Source organism: Motacilla alba, chromosome 10 (assembly GCF_015832195.1).
Source record: "Motacilla alba alba isolate MOTALB_02 chromosome 10, Motacilla_alba_V1.0_pri, whole genome shotgun sequence".
NCBI lineage: Eukaryota > Metazoa > Chordata > Aves > Passeriformes > Motacillidae > Motacilla > Motacilla alba.
The window spans coordinates 7,304,230-7,322,299 of NC_052025.1; the positions used below are offsets into that span (position 1 = coordinate 7,304,230).

Consider the following 18,070-nt stretch of genomic DNA (forward strand, 5'->3'; position numbering starts at 1 on the left):
TGTTTTGCTTAGACTCACCTGCACTGACATCTCACTGTCAGGTGATACTGAGACAGGAACTGCTAACTGGAGTAACTTTTATACCAAAACCCCACCTAATTCCTCCTTCAGCCCTGCTGCTCCCAAGCCAGCATTCCTTGTCCCATCAGCTGCTCTCCAGGAGGAGCCCTCGTGCCCATGCGGGCTCCGGAGGTTTCACCAAACCCGCTCGTGGGCTGGATTATGGCAGGAACCCGTCCAGTGCTGCTGCCTGCTTGGGGTACAGCAGCCAGCTGGCACAGCTGCAGAGGCCACGCATTGCTCCTGCCTCTCCTCACCTTCCTTCTGAGGCCCAAATGCCTCATTCATAAATAAATGTATTTTTGGATTATACTAGATCATCAGAACTGATCTTTCTGGTGGGAGGAGATGTGAAAGGTGAGGTTCACTCATACAGCTCACAGTAAGGTGCTAAATGCCTTCTACCTTGCAGTGCACTGGGATTAGCAGAAAATTAAGAATTCAGACAGAGTTACAGAATATATATAAAATAAGCTTTTTTTTTTTCATTGTATCACCATTGAAATTTCTCTCTTTTCTTGTTTGGTGACTAATTTGAGCATGAAAAATCTTGTATTTTAATTGAATAGAGTGGGATGTGAAAGAATCGCCACATCACAAACCAAAGGAAGGCCCAAAAGTGTTAAGTATTTTATACAAAAGTGTGAAGATCAAAATTTATTAAAAATGTTACTGCATAGAAATAGCTTCCTCTCAGCTTAACTTCTTCACTGTTATTCTTACAACAGTCTTTGAAATAGAATTCTTAATCTGAAACTCATATTAAAATGAGATACTCTGATAGGGTGACAAAAGTACACAGCAACTACATGCAGAGGGAAATCTGCTGGTGGACTGTTCCAAGGTCTTCTAATTTTTTTTTTTTGGTCAAATAGTTCGGATTTTATTGTTTTGCAGAAAACATTATAAACATCAGAATATCTGGCTTACTCAGTATAAATCTGAATTTAGCAGAGATCCCGTTCTAAACATTTACTACAGTTTAAGAGGTGAACACTGTGCAGGAAACCTGGGCAGTGTTTTGTGAAAAGCAGCTCCTCCAAACCAACGCTAGCCAGAAGAAGAAATGAAACCGGTTCTCACTTAGGCCAACACTTGACCTTCTTGACCAAGAATACCCAGGACTGAAGGAAAATTTCTTTACATAGCCTGTGGGGAAGGGAGGAAGTATTGTGCTAGTTGTCATTTCAAGTAGCTGAGGCAAGGTCCCCCTCGCAGAAGGGCAGAAGCGCGGAGGCTGGCAGGGACCTCTGGGGGTCAGCGAGCGCAGCCCTGCTCGCTCAGAGCAGCTGTCAAACACAATTAGGAACCACGGCCCCTTCACATTAAAGACAGCCCTCCCTGCTACCCCAGCATCTCCCCTGACCACTGCAGGGATTTTGGAAATGCAATGGGATCCATACTGATGCTTCCAAAAAGAAAAAAGGGGTGGGAGGGTTCCTAGTTCCTCTGTTTCTCTACTCATTAGGAGATAGGGAAAGATTAAAAAAAAAAAAATTAGAAAAAATCAACCCGTAAAAACTCTGAAATTCGTTTCTACAAAGTCATTCCAAAAGGTACGAGTCTGTGTCTTTTCCAGACTTAACCTCCAACCTTTACTTCATGACATTTGCCACTCTTGCTCTTGTCCTAAGTATTCCAGCGTTTGACATTTTCACCAGACCCTGAATTTCAAAGCAGCCTGGCCTCTACAATAACATCAAGTTAGTGTGTAAGCACTATAGTAGATACTCAAGCTGTAGTAAATCTCAAGCTGTTGAACACACTCTGAACAAGTTTTCTGATCTATACTGTGTCAGGGTAAGCAATTTTTTATTTATAAAAAAAGAATTAAAAAACCAAAGCAACACAAAACCACAACCCTCTTCTACCATTGGCCCAATCAAATGTAACATCTGTTTAGAATTTTATAATTGTTCCTCAGTCTTCCAAAAGAAAATAAAAATAGATGTCATTAGTTCAGCTCATTGATTTTTCTGCCTGTTTGAACCAATTGAGAAAAAATATTGATTAGGACTGATCCTTTCCTAAGGGCATCTGATAAAGAAAGGAATACAAAAATACCACTGAGGATAGCAAAAAGCTTTGTATTATCAGCATCAAGCTTCTCCTGTCCAAGTGCCCGAGGTCCCTGTGCAGAGGCAGATCACTTACAACGTGGTTAGGGGCATTCTCCACAGAGAACCTGCACCCTCACTCTGAACCTCATCTGCCAAGCACGCATCCAATTACCAAAGAATAATCAATGACTGGTTATTCTCCTGAATGCTTGTCCAAGTCCTTGCCTGTACTACCATTGTAAACAAACAAGCATCACTCCTAAAAATTTGCCTCTTTGGATTTTATAATGCATATATCCAGTTTCAAGATATACAAAAAGTTATTTAAAGCAATGTTTTCCCTAAGGAATAAGTGTTCAATAACTTTAAAAAAAAATTGATTTTACTACAATCAACTAAGAACACAGCAAGCCTGATTCAGAAGAGAAAAGAGAAAAAGATGTGAACATGACTGCTTTATTTTTGAGATTTATCCCTTTCAGAGAAGCCAAGAAACAGTTTCTATAGCCTCAGGGGAAATGGCATGGCCTGACCCAAATAGGAAAGGCTTTCACAAGGGCCACTATCTCAAAAAATGCTTTAAAGGGGTCACTTTGCTAAAGAGTATTTTCATAAAAATGAAATGCAGGGGAGGTGTCTATTGAAGCACTGCAAGGATGAGGTGGGGGAAAAAGAATCATATCTACATATTGGGGGTGGATTTATGCACTTTTGTCATAGGAAACAAGAAACTTTGCACTTTAGCTGCCTTTTCATGCCAGCAAAGTTTGCTTCCATTCAAACTAACAAGCCAATCAACCACATGCTTATATCAAATTTATATGCCTGAGATAAAAAGAAACTCCTCAGTCAACTTATTTTAAAATGGTTTTGTAACTGATCCTTTCAAATAATTTAAGCATAGAAGTAAAAAAATAGTTTGACTAATTCCTAAGTTTTCTTCTCTCCAGCCCAGCTCTATGACTCTTCAGATACAATTTTATGCCAAAGCACTGCTCTGCCTACAATGAACTTTTAGGACACCAGCTGGCAGAATTTTAATATATTGGTAAACATTTCTTTGATTTTACTTTGATATTAAGAAAAAAAAAAAAAGTGGACAGGTAAAGGCCACAGATGTCCTTACATAATATTCCTTGCAGCTCTCTAATGTTCAGGCTCTATGCAAACAGGAAAGCCAAGCTGTTCTGAAAAGCACACAAACAGTTTTAACAAACACACTCCATACACTACCTATATACAGTTTTACCTATTCAAAAATGTATTTGCCATAGGCAGGTAGCCTTATGATTCTTGGTCTAAATCTTGTTCACATTCTTTTCTTAAATGCAAACGTTGGCAAACACTCTTAAGAATTCAAATTTTCCCAGCATAGCCATAGCCAAACTATGTGATAGTTTCATCCAAATACAACTGTGTGCCTTTACATTATTCATTATTTTCTATCAAAAGAATAATATGGTTGAGAATAAAAGCATTAGCCCATTATATGCAACTGATTATGACAGGCCTATTATGCTGGCATAATAAGGCAGTCTGCTTTGGCAGTGAAATGAGATCTGCAACTCACCAACTGCAAACTTAGATCTTGAAAACCTCTCCAACAGTCAACTAGACTCAACGAGATTTTATGTTTTCCTATTTTTTTGCATTAGCTTCCTTTTCATAAAATTTATGCCTTCAATCCTAGCAGTCACGCTGTACCTATTTAAAGCAGGAAAACTGTCTAAAGGCAAAAAAACCAAAAAAAACCAAAAAAAAACAACCAAACTTGAGTTTTTAGTTAAAAATTGTGAGCTTGAGTACTTTATTTGTACTTTACTTTTACAAAATAATGTAATGCAACACCATTCATCTCAATCAAATCCCTCCATTATCCCACCACAGTCGCTGACAAACTCACTTGGCATCTCTCTGTTTCTCAGAATTACACAGAGCAGATGGCAAGTGCATTCCTTGCCTTACTGTAAACTTGAAATGTTGCCCTGGGTAGAGCACAAGTTTCATGTGCATGTCCTTTTTACTCAGTGAGCTATTTGGATGACTTACAGCATGGATATAATGTGTCTCAGTATTGCATGTCTTGCCTTATAGATAAACCTGACAATTTGCATAAGCTGGCTTAAAAGAACATAACAAAACAGAAAAGTCAAACTCCAGTAAACTTGCAAAATCCCCCAGCAAAGTTGTATATTTTGTTATGGTATTCCGAAGGAAAACCCAGCACAGCACTAAAACATCAACTAATAATTGCTCTGAAACCCTAGTCCACTAGAGAGGGCTGCAAAAAGACCATTCACTTGAGTTCCACGTCATGCAGTTCAAGCCAAAAATATAACTAAGATATAAAGGGTTGAATTTCACTTTACTCAAGTCTCCAGTCTTTGGAAACTGTAATGAATATGCACTCCAAAATAGGAGCTGAATTTGGAAAAAACACTGACATATGATGTAAATTCATTTTAAATTTAAATTTTAGAGATATGTTTGCAATTATCAGCATGTTGTTAAAGAATCTCATCCTGAGAATATCATCAAATAGTAATGTGAAATACAGTGTTACCATTTTGAGAACAAAGGGACTCTGAATGAGTAATCAATAGCAACTGGCAGAAAATGAGGCATTAATTATGATCCTCTCTAGTGTTTTGTCTCAAACAACATTTCATTAAATATATTGTGCTAACCTGTACATCTTCAAGCCATTACCAATAGATTTGATCAGATACATTTTTGGTCCGTTTCAGTAGGGGGAAAATATCAGAATTAGAAAACCAAAACAACATCCAAAGTGTTACATGATAACTTCAGCTTTTTTTTCTTGATCAATTTAAAGGAAATCAGGGATTGCCAATAAAACATCTCAGGAGAGGATCCTCTAACAACATGTTGATAATTGCAAACATATTCCTCATTTTAAAAAAAATACTTAGGTCTTATAATCTCAGTATAGTCTCTTGAAAATTTAATTATCATCTCCTATACCTAAAGTATCATGCAGGTTTGAGAAGATAATGACAGTCATCCATCAACTGCATCCTGCCAGTGTAATCAGGCTAATCTTGCTCACTGGATTTAAAACCAGCTACCTAGGGTACTAAATACTGAAGTGATGCAATATCATAAACAAAATTACATTTAGCTTTACTCTCTTTCCAATTAATGGTAACACCAGTGAAGATCAGGTTATCAATATATTCTCTTTTTATGCCAAAGCTTCTCCAGATCACCAAGAGCTGCTTATTCATGTGTGCACCTAAGCAGAGGCTGCTACTGTGGCAAATTCTGTTCATGTGTAAATATACTGGGACTGAGCACAGGGGCAGAGGAGAGAGAAGAAAGGAGTTTATTCAGAATTACATATATGGGGTTTTTTAGCAGTGAGGAGAGCAAAGATTAAACGCAAAGGGAAGAAATCATTTTGTATTCTTTTTGCATCTAAATGTCTTTAAAGACCCTGATTAACACCAATATTTTGAGGAGTCCCTTCCTTCTCTTTGGCAATATCGTCTCCCCTGCACTGATGCTGCATATTGGCAAGACTACAAATTCAGTTTTATGCTTCTAAAGCAGCACCCTGCTGATGTTGTGTCCAATCCCGGAGGTTATGCTGCCTCAGCTTGTCTTCCTTCATCCCCCCGGGCAAGGCATTTTTGCCTTGCTGACTGAATTCTAGGAAGGCATTACTAAGCATTGTGATTACAGGTCAGGCACCCCTCCCTTTGCCTTTGAATCTTTTTGCTACATTATGAAAACAGTAATTTGAACAGCTTCCTTTCTGTGATTATACAAAAGCCGCTTTCTGGAAAATTCTAAAATTTTACAAGCAAAGTTGCTGAGTGGTTATTCATCTAGTTTTTAATTTTTATGGTACCACCCTCCTTGCTTTCCTTTATGATTACAAGATACTAGCATGAGGAGTCAATATTATATTAAAGGATTTTATGCTGAGTCTTATTTACAGAAGTTAGACTATAAAGGATATTATAATACTCAAACTATCTTTGCATCTGTTCCTTAGTTCTCAAACTATCCTCTGCATCTTCAGCAAAATTATTTTAAAATATTTCAGACCATTAGTAGATCATTTCATGTATATAGTATGGAAGCTGAACATCTCCTCTCCCGCACAACCAAGAGAAAAATCTCTCCTGCTCCAAGAACCAAGTCAAAAAATTATTACCATGATGGGAGTACATTAATAAAGCAACCAGTTAATTATTAGGACTTAACATGGAGAACCCATATGTTTTCACACACAATCAAGGGAGAGCCCAGTTCAATACTAGGGTGCTAGGAAATGGCCAGGAGATCTCTTAGGCTACAATCCCCTCTCCTGAATAAATGTTATCCTTCTCTCCCTGCTCTTCAGAAACCTGTGCCAGCAGGAGCACCAGTGTCTGGAAAAGCACTCCAGAACACAGCTGAAACCAAAACAACTTGGATGGTTTAGTTCCATGAAGGAGGAATGTAAATGACAAATCTTGTGCTTCCTCCCAGCACTGCCTGAGTGCCCAAGCTCTGCTCTCCCACCCATCCCAGCAGTGCTCAGTAACAGGTTGCCTACACCACTCAACTCCCCCTCCCCAGTCCTACTCAGGGCCTCTGTTCTTCTTGACACTAGTTATTTGTGCATATGTGAAGTCTGGGAAGGGACTTTCTCTACCTATTAATTCAAACAGGAAGGTAAATGGGGGCTTAACATACTAGAGTAATTACAGACAAAAGGAATGCACACTTCAAGAAAATCCAAAGGACAATCCAGCTCATTCAGATAAGCAGGCATGGCTGGGAGTCCAGAGCTGAGCTAATATTTTCCCCATCCTTCACCAGTACCATAAATTTGTAACTGAGAAGCACCCAGCTCTGAGGCAGTCAGAATAGCTGGACACAAATAGTAATTCACCAGAGAAGTTTTACCTGCACTCTGTGCTGCAGCATTATTTTTCCTTCCTTATGTAGCAAAATGCAAGGAAATATGTATATTAGTTTACAGAACACCCATAACCTTAAACACAATCAAAAATAAACAAAAAAATAAAGGTGACAACGAAATTTGCCAACCCTAAATAGTGTGAGAAAGAGACGGGCAAAGACAAGAAACTATTTGCTTGGTAAAGGCATTGAAAATTATTCCTTACAGAACTGCTCCCCCTTTATAAATAGCATCCTCCTCCAACTATAACAAATTCCTAACACCTGCTACCCACTTCATTCCAGGGGGAATGTCTTCCCTGATTAACTTCAGGTGGTCACCTCCAGCACTGGAAAAAGAAATCCAGCCTGTGCCCCATACATTTTTACTTTCTAAAAAGGTTTTGCAGACTCCTTATCTGCTGAGTGACAGGAGATATTTTCCCAATAGCACGATAAGTAATTCACTTCTAATAAATCATGATGAAAAGAAAGTTAATATTGCTTGATTCTACTTGAGAAGTAAAATAAAGCAAAATAAACTAAAGTTCAGGCATTCCATCTGCCCTTAAACTATATATCCCTCTCCCCATCCCAATCTTTCAGGATGGTATCAGCTGGCAGAATCCAGAGTCACTGCTTCAGTTAACATTGTGTCAGCCTTTCCTTCAGCAGCTGCATTTCTTAGAGATTGATAGCTCAGCTGTAAAAATCTGCTTCAGGGAGACACCTGATATCAAAAGTGTCAGAGAAGGGGAGATTAAAAAGAGAGAATTTACAAAATAAAACCAGTTTTTCAGCTTTAAAGTTATATTGGTATTAAAATCCCCACACATATATAAGCCTTACTTTTTTTTATACTTCCATAACTCAGTATTACTTGGATTTAAGGAGGCATCATGTTCTCTGTACTGATTCTAAAACTATGGGAGGAAGGAAGAAAAGCAACTGGTGCCACTGCTTGTAGCCTTTCTAAGGCTCCACTCATCAGAAAGGTGCAGAAAATGATGCAATTTTCTGCCTCATTGGAAAGATCCATCTAAAGCATCCTCAGACATACACCAGCAGTGAGGAGGAAGAGCTTTCTGATTGTTTAATGGACACTGGTTGGCAGAAACCCTGGCAAAGCATCCTAGGAGCAACTGCAGTGCCAGGCTGCCCCGCTGCTCCTGAGGACCACACCTGCAGCCTCAGGAGGATTTAATCATGTGCCTCTGCACCCATCTGAACAACAACCACCTGGGAAAATACCGTGTGCTACAAAGACCTGTTTCTAGTCTAACTCTCGCATTTAAAGGAACATCCCAGCTGTCAAATGCCACCAAAATCCTGCTCTACCCCACTATTCACAATCACTCATTTCTTCCACTGTTGTCACTTCCGAGTTTTTCGTCCTCACAAAACTTGTATTTCCAATTACATTTGTCAGATTCTTCTCTACTTTTTGTCTGTATGCTTAATCTCACAGCTGTTTAATGCTATCTGATGCTTTATTCAAAACATTTCAATCTTCCCCATTACACCAAATACACATCTTACAGTTATATAATTTATATAACTGTATAAATTAAAATTATACTATAAATAATAATTCATATTATTGTTGACTATATCGATTAATATTTATCTTAGCAAAAATTTAATAATATTTTATTAATTTATTGTTAAATAGAATTTATTAATATTAGTTATTATGTTTAGGAACATATTAAAATACATTTAAGTTGGTGCTATTTTCTGGTATCTACACTCTTGTTTTAACTTTTGCTTGCTTGATCCTCACCACCCAGCCAGTAATACAAAAAAGTTGCCATTTTTGCTTATGCACAATACAAATGAGCTTTTATGTTCTCCCTAGACAGCTCAAATTTCTGGAGTTATACCCCTATTACACTTCCTCAGCTATTAGAGAGTGAGCTCGGAGATAACTACTTGCCCCAACATTGCAGGATTGCTCTTTAGGTTTGAATTCTGTTCAAGCCGCTTTAAAGTCTCTTTAAATTTTAAAGAGGCAAATTACTGACTATGCAAAGACAAAGTAACATACACTTGCAGTCATTTCTTTTGCTGAAGTGATCATCTGTTAAATTGCCCAAGAAATTGATGCTAAAGGCATTTTTTGGGTTTATTTCAAAAGTTCTTATAGTGTCTGTTAAGAAACAAATTTTTTTACACAAAAATAAAACAAACTTTTTAGTCTGTTAAGGATGTAACAGCCAACAAACACAGCTAACAAATGCTGCCATTTTATTCTTTAACAAATAGCTAAATTTGCAGGCAACAAGATGCAAACCTTTAAAGTTCCATGTTAAATTGTGAAGAAAGGAGAAATTGATAAATTCTGAAAAGTTGTCTGAAATCATGTCTTAATATGTTTACTTGAAGTATATCCCCATAAGGAGCACTAAGTGTGGTGCTAATGTGCATAAAATGTTACTTAGATACTGCAAAATTCAGGCTAATTTAATAAAGCCTGATGTGCCTTGCATCATTTTGCAATGATGCAATAATATGCTGCTAAATGAGTCACCTCACATTAGCTTCATGGCAACAGCAGAGCTGATGGCTATTGAAGGGAAAATGGGGTAGAAATATTACTGCAAATACTGATGGACCAGCTTTCTATTGGATTTATTTTCATCCAAGAAAAAGCTGCCTTATTTACTGTGTATTACCAACATACACAAAACCTATATAATAATAGCAGCAAAAATGAGTAAGAAATCCATCTGCCACTAAATAAAATATATGTAGAGTACACAGTATCATACAGATCATCCATATGCTGTCTGTGTAGTGCTATGCATTTCATGCAATATGTATATACATCATGTACTATAGTGTATATTTTATAAATTATTTTATATATATATATATATGATTGTACATTGTCTAAGTGAAATGTAATTACTAAACTCAATCCATAGCTCCTTCCAGCACTCAGATATTCTACAGTTTTACCAGCAGCAGATTTTTTCTAAATGGGTTTTATAAGTTCTGAAGTGTCCCATCATCAGGCAGACAGAGATTAATGAGTAACAAAGATGGAGTAAATTAAGATACGACTCTCTATAGAAGGCTACACTTTAAACCACAAGTGCTGAATGCCTCTTTAGTTCCTGCCTAGCATCCATTACATTCAGCACTTAATTCTCCTCCTTTCCCACACACAGGATAGAGTGCAGACTTCAAATTATTATGAAGGGAGGAAAAATGTGTTATCTCCACATGTCAAAAAATCCATCATGTCTATTTTTCATGCATGATTGTTTAGAATGAAAATAGAACATTAAAGGGGATAGTCACCAACAATTTACTATGCTGAGCCTAGTGATGCCAGTGGGGAGAGACTGTGCCAGGCAATGAGAACAGGCACTGTGAGGCTGAAGGAGCATCCCCCCACCAATTACCCACAGCACTCTCAGGCTCCTGGGGATAAAGTTACCTTCTGGGAAGACCCGCACAAACAATTAGAAGAATTAGTCTAAAAGCTACACATGTACTGCACATTTATCTCAATTTCACTTTAAAAATAGTGCAGACCCCTGGCTTTCTTTCAGCTCAGACCTGTCAAACCAATGTGCAGTGACAGCTGGGGACCTTTTTGATGATATTGGAAATGGGAGTAGTGAATTCAATATCTGAAGTCTAATCTTGTTTCTTTCACATAAGCTACTGTTTTCAGTACAAAATCACACAAATGTGAAGAAAACCCTTTTTATCCCAAAAAGCTTTCTGAAAATTTAACCTTTACCTGATTTAAAATTTATGAAAGGTTGCCATCCCAAAACTGCAATTACATGGCCAACAGGAATGGTGGAGTTACCCACAAAAATCACAAACCACCACCCTCCCTTCAATTCAAAGACACAAAAAGAGACTTTGTGTCAAGCCATGCAGCATTGCATTTCATTCTGACAGCTAAATAGAGTTTTTAGTATTTCTTCTAAAAGATGTCAATTTTTCCTCCAGGTAAAAATTTTTGACATTCATCTAAATCAGCTCTGCATAAGCCTTAATTTGTCATCTTACCCATCCACTTAGAGTCTATATACTTTTGGATGTTGCTTTTTGGCTTGTTTAAAACACCTGATGGAGAGAAAACCTGAGAACCTGCACTTCTTGCTAATAAAATATTCATAAATTAGCCATATTTACATTCTTGTGACTAAATGTTACAGCTGAATCAGATTCTATTACCTAAGTCACTCAGGTTCCTAAGCTGCATTGAAAATCAATCACACTTCAACTCCTACAGCCTAAATATAAAGCCTGTAGGTAGCAAACAGTCCCTACAAATCACTGCTTAGATTATTTTCAGTAAAAGGTGAGAATGATACTAAGACTCTGAAACATTGCAGTTTACCGTGGTCTTGAAAATTTTCATTGCAGCCTTCTGTAAACTCAGAAAGTAAAAATTAAAACTCCTCACACTTCCATACTAGGTTATTAATACCTTTTACATCAGTAACATAAGGAAAGGAGGTAGGAAAAGGACAGATTCAAGAGTATTTGGAGAAGTTGGATATTTTCAATTTATCTGTACCGAATACCAAATTCAGGAGACTGACTAGCTCTTGCCATTTTACCATTTCCAAAACCTTAGCCACTGCCCTTAAAGAACCCATGGTTCAGAGCAGAGACCAGAAAAGAGTGGGTTGGTTGGTTTCAGAGAGGAAGAAAAGTAGTGGCTTGTAATTCCTCAACAACCTAAATTTCCTTTTTTTTTTTTTTTTAAATAATACTGGAAGAAATAGACTGCAAATGTCAGAAGATAATGAAGACATGATACTGGTTCAGTTGGAGCACCCTATATAAAATTAACTTCCTTCTCAGATTGCATAATAGATGTTTTAATAAGGCTTTTACCACTTCCACATTTCACAGGTGAACTAAGGAACCAAGGACAACTAAAACTAGCACTGAATACAGAGAGAAGCTGATTAAAAACAGCTAAGAGTTTATGACCAACAGTGGGTGAATGTATTAACTGAGACTCTACAGGTCTCTGTTTTGGGCATCATTCCACCTCTTCATTAGTGACTTGGATGAAAAATGAAGACTACATTTACTAAACTCACAAAGCAAATAACCCATAAGGATCTATAAATGCACTGCAAGCCTGGAATTCAAAATTGCACTGACAAATTTAGAGATGGTAGAAGTAATGTGTTAAAAAAGTAAATACATTTTTGTACATGGAACCTGTAAACTGAAAAACACAGGGTGAGGAATAGCAAGATAATTTCCCATTACCATAAAAAGGTATTGGGAAATTATAGATCACCACGATTCAAATATGTATCAGAAACTGGATATTTGTTAGGAAAATAGCAAGTACTACCCAGCAAAACATTCACAGTACTATCTGAATGATCCAGGAAATTTCTTTTTGCCATGGTGGTAAGGCCCTAGGTGAGGTACTCGACCTCCTTTAAAGCACTGGAATTCCCTAGGGTTGTGAAACTACTGGAGAACACTCAGAGCAGAGCATAAGCTCTTCTACCAATATTTCAGCCTGAGACAGATCCTGTTACATAGCCACTGTTAAAATATACCTGCACTATACACACCCTGGTTAAAATGAACTGCAGTTGTATCTTATCTTTTCTAAGGACTCCTTATCATCTTCATCATCTAATAGTTTTTCCAGCCCCTAGAGACTTAAAAGAGAGTAGATCCATGTCCACTGTCTGTAAGACAAGAGTTAGCTACTTTAATTACAATGATGTTTAGATAAGGGACTGGGGAAATGTTCTTAAAGTAACTGCACTTCAGTAGTTGAAAACAAAACCCTCGGTGGTCATGCAGACTCTTCCATCTCTAGACTTTTTTGAGAACTGACCACATGAAGCCTCTGTCAGGGACAATGGAGCTGATTCTTCATTTAGCTTGTAATGACCTCTCATGATCACTTTGGACCTTCTCTATGACAGGTTTCAAACACTGTAGCTGCAATGAGAGCTGCATTTCAAGCACTACGATGCATTCAAACAAACAAACAAATCCAAAAGATTCAGAAATCCCACCACAGTCCAAGTCAAATGAATTCAAATGCTGTCAGCTTTACCTGACAAAAACCAATACAGTATAAACTGTAACTTATCACATGAATTTAAGTGGAATTAATATTTAATTGAAAATTAACTCTATGTTCATTTTTTATTTTCCTGAATATGGAACTAATACAGATTTACCTACAGTAACATTTTCCCCACATACTAAAAATTTTAAGGAAAAAGAAACTGAGGGAGATTAAATAGTCAGAAGCTTATCAAAGGGATACACACAATGAAGTGTGATGTTAATAGAAACAAACATGGATAAGATTGTAGGGTTAAACAGCAATATGTAAAAAATTATTATTCAACAGTACTAGATAGAAACAATCCTAAATATACAGAGATATAAAAGGATTTTCCTCACTGAGAAACTGAACAACAGAAATTACAGTCATTACTGCAAAGCAGAGTGGAATTTTATGCAAAGTTCACATAAAACCAATTTCCAATACAAAGCATTAATTTAATGAAAGAGTAATGTGGAAATTGATTTGATTCCAAACTAATGTCAAATTTAAGTTATTATATTTAAATAGAGTACATACAGAGTTATTTCAACAATAGTAACTACACTAATACAATGTTTTACTGTCTAGACTGGCAATAATGTGAAGCCCATAACTCTCAGGTAAAGAGAGAGTTATACTATACTGCTTTTTGGGAGAATGTTGCTGAAAGCTCACCCATGCAGCTACAAATGGGTCTTTGTTTGCCACATCTGCGTTGCAGAGAAGTAGTAAAGGCTGTGAGAATGATCCTTTCTTAATAGGGGAAGCATTGCCACATGGTGCTGCCCATTCACACTTCCCAAGCTACTAGTTAAAGACTGAAAACCAAGATGTCAAACTCATATGTTGGATGTTATCCTCCAGAAAAAAGACACTTCTGAAAATATCAGCTCAAAGGAAATAGTCAACCTACAGTAAAATTAAAAAAAATTATTCCTCTTTGAGAAAATAAACATAAATTAATTTCTTAGAATTATAAACATATTAGTTATTTAAATCTTTATCAACAGACACTGAATGTAATCACATGCTAATTATACTTTTTAAACAGTCAAACTTCCTGTGCATTCAAAACAAACTTTTAAACAATGATCAAAGTATTCTTAGTCAGGCTCATTAGAAATAACATGAAGAAAATGATGACTCTAAAATGAAAAAAAACTCTGTACTTACTTGACAGCCAGGTAAGCCTGTATCCCTACCATACAGTGGAAATGGACCTCTGTCAGAGGTTTTTCCTATAAAAGAAAGAAATTTAAAATTTGGTTATTTTTAGAATAACCAATCTCCTAGACATCCACATCAGTTGCTCTTTTATGCAATTCAAAAAATCTATTAGCATCATAATAAATTTACAAACATTAAGTTGCATGAATAAAATCAGGTTTTTATATGTGTATTTAACATGCTCAAACAACACTACAGTAACAGATGACATATTTACCTAATTAAATTCCTTTTGTAACCAGTCAGATACCATAAAATATTCCTATTCAGTGTGTTTAAATACAAAAGGCAAAAGTCCATTTTTATTTCCATTATTAACAAGCAAAGGTAGAGACATTTCCAGACATTTCTCCTTCCTACATGAAAATAACACTTAGCTGGTATCCATCTTAGCCAATGAATATACTGAGCAATAAAATAAAACCACATGAAAATCAAACAAAAACTTCATTCCAAACACTAAAACTCACATCACCCTTATATCATGGCTGATTCATTCAGCTCTAGACACTCACCCCTAAATCCCTTTTTGTTTAATGTACAGATCAGCAGCCACAAAACTAAAGCAATACAACTGGGCAAGACAGCAAATGCAATTTTTGTGGGTAAGCAGCACATAGAGAACACGGTGCAGAGCGGCTCCCTTCTGATGTTGCTGCCTCAGGTCACAAGACATTAGCAACGGGTCTGCCAGCTCCAGAAAATCTATTTACTGCTGTATTTGTTAGGTATGTCACAAAAATGGCATGTTTGTATATGAAAACTCAGTGTGCAACTTCTCCAGCAGAGCTCAGAAGTTTATCAATCTACACTTGGGAAAAAAATCTTTAATAGAAGCCCACTGAACAATGCCAAGCATCAGACACTCATCAAGTTTGTGGGTAACAAAAAACACCAAGTGCATGTGCCTGCCCTAATTACAGCAGTTAGAAAAACCCTGTACCACCACTCAGAGCCTTATCCAAAGGCAAGCATTAATTAACCAGACCTACCCATTTGAAAATGAATGCTATCTCACCTAACTAGGCATTCCCTTTGCAAATGGTGTGTGTGTGTTATCCTGTTCTAATAAGAAGAAAAAGTAGCCTCTCTTTCACATTCCCATTTTGGTGATAAATAGCTCCATGTTATTGCAATTGCACTTCAAGAATAGCACTTCCTTTGCTTTTTCTTATTTTTCTCTCTTACTACCAGAAGTCCCTAAATATAATTTCATAGGAGGAAAATCTAAAGTATGCTTTCTGTTCATTTTAAAAGTGCATCTTGTGTAAGTAGGGAGGAAGAGGAAGTCTGAATCTCTTGGAACAACATCTCTGCAAGATTATCATCATGATAGCTACCAATGGTATGTATGGTCAACAATAGTTTACTTGAAAAATGGCTGCTCTGCTCTAACAAAGGGAGAAAAATAAGTTAACATTTTTCTGCTGAAGCAATTTGCCTCTAACAATCTATCAAGCACCAAGCAAATAAAATACCTAGCATGCAAAATTATAAGTAGTAGGATGAATCATGCTGTTCATTTTAAACCAGACTCAGCACTTTCTTTCCAGAAAATGAGAATCTCATATCACATGATAAACAACTTTGACTGAAGTATGCAGTATTCCAGGCAGGCTTTAAAACAAATATTTGTACAAGAGTCAATTACAGAGGCTAGAAAAATTATGATTTAAATTATGGCTTGTGTAGCAAGCAAGAAATTGTTAGATAAGAATGCATAAAATTGTGTTATTTAAATGTTATAATTTTTAAAGTATGGCAGATCCATACTAAAGGGGAAAAGCTTACTCCAACAGCCCAATCTATAGTAAACTTGGTTCCAAGAAGTGACCAGGAAAAGTCAAAGCTTTCTGATGCTTCAGTGCCTAAAAAATTATCAAAAATTAGCTGGAGCAAATTAACATTTAACCTGTGTTCAATGAAGGGTTTGGAAAACAACCCAAGATCAGCCACGAGAAGGTGCCTTTCATAGTCTCCCCACACATTGCCCTTCCAAGCACTTAGACAGGACTCTCAGACTTGCAAGAGCGTCATAATATTCAAGGTACACATTTTTTAAACATCCAGAGTTAGCAGTCACACACTACAGCAACACACACTGAGCCCACACTCAAGTCCTGCTCCTGGTTCCCTCTCAAACCATGGAGCTGCACCCTGTGGTCCCTCGTGTGGGACTGGAGCAGGGTCAGCAGCTTGATGTCCACCATGGCACACCACAAGGATGGGACAGAGGTGGGTGATCCTGGGCACCATTAGAGCACACCACTGAGTGCAGTGAAGCCTCTGAAGCTTCAGTGAGAAAACACCAAGGTTTCCCTGCCTGGCCGTATCCCAGGACAGCTTCACTTCCAACACAATGGAAAGGTGATGGAGTACAGACTTCAAACTGCCCCTTGTGATCTCAACATATTTCAGCTGCTCCAGCCTAGGCACAATGCTACTCTCACTATTTAAGCCTTTGTAAACTAATGCCACAGGGGATGTTTACTTATCAACAGAAGCAGAAAATACTTAGCACTACTCCACAAGTACTTGAAAGGTGGGTAATGTCAGGTTTGAGAAGATGACACTTCCCCAATGGTTCACAAACAGGTAGGTCCTATACACACTCTGTGATCAATGCACGGGCAGTCTCTAGCATCCAATAAAGTTCATACACATGGCCAAATATATCAAAGAAGAATCCCTTTGGTGGTTTTCAGCTTATGAAATACCTCTCCTATTTACTCATACTCTCTACAGATGGACAGAGGAGAATAAAAACATAGAGGTTACAGTAAGACCCCAAATTACTGAAGTCCCAGTGCTTATGAGAATGTAAACTCTAAAAATACAATGAGAGTGAGAGCCAAAGCAGACCCTGACCTGCAGGCTTACCCCACAAGATTTGCAGCTGAGTCTGCTACGCCCTCTCTCAGGTCTTGTCTCAGTCAGTGCCCACTACACAGATAGCAACAGTCTCTTTTGCATTGCAGCTGGAAATTCAGAAACACCAATGCTCAGCATTTTGGGGATGTAAGGAAACTCACTGTGGCACCCGACATGAAATAGGATTGCAAAAAACACCATAAATGACAGAATCCTTATTGAACACTTTCATTTGCACAGGTTTGTGTAGAGATGGAGGTATGGTAGCGTGCAGACTTATCAGCTGGGAAGGTAAAGCAGATGCCCAGATGAAATTTATTTCTTCTTCAGATCTGATTTAATTTTCACACAACTAAAAAGTTAGATGCTGCCATTTAAAAATCAAAATCTATGCCTTGCTTACCAAGTAGCATCATGGTAAACTTTTCTTCAGGTTACATCCAAGTGGCTCTATATACCAGAGTTGTGCATTCCAAGCAGATTTGGAATAAAGCAATAGACATTTAAAAACAATTGAGTTGGTTATATGCAAAAATTTTACATTTGCACAGGTCAATTCACAAGGCCTTTTAATATTTTAATAACTTGGAATTAATGTGTTTTATTGGGCCTTGGGTTGTTGGGGTTTTTTTTTTTTGAAGTTTCATGTGTTTTTATCAGGAAAAATTTCAAGGACCTAGTCACTGCCTGACAGGCTTAAAGTTCAGGGACTATGGAGTTAACAGAAACCCAACCAAGAAAATCCCACTAGGCATTTTAAACCACAAGTATTTCCCAACTGCATAAATTTAAAACCCTGACACATTCTCTACCAATTCAAACACTAATAGGCATTTAGTAAATAATTTTTTTCTCTTGCAATCACTTG

At 37.3% G+C, this 18,070-nt stretch overlaps 1 protein-coding gene across 8 annotated transcripts in view; it reads right to left on the bottom strand.

Moving 5' to 3' along the window:
• TCF12 (transcription factor 12) overlaps window positions 1-18,070 on the bottom strand; it is a 160,986-nt gene that overhangs the window by 55,537 nt on the left and 87,379 nt on the right. For all 8 annotated transcript variants that reach the window (XM_038147085.1, XM_038147088.1, XM_038147091.1 and 5 more), the window contains exon 7: window positions 14,278-14,342. In XM_038147085.1, the coding sequence (XP_038003013.1) occupies window positions 14,278-14,342 (65 nt within the window). The remainder of the gene's footprint in view (window positions 1-14,277; window positions 14,343-18,070) is intronic.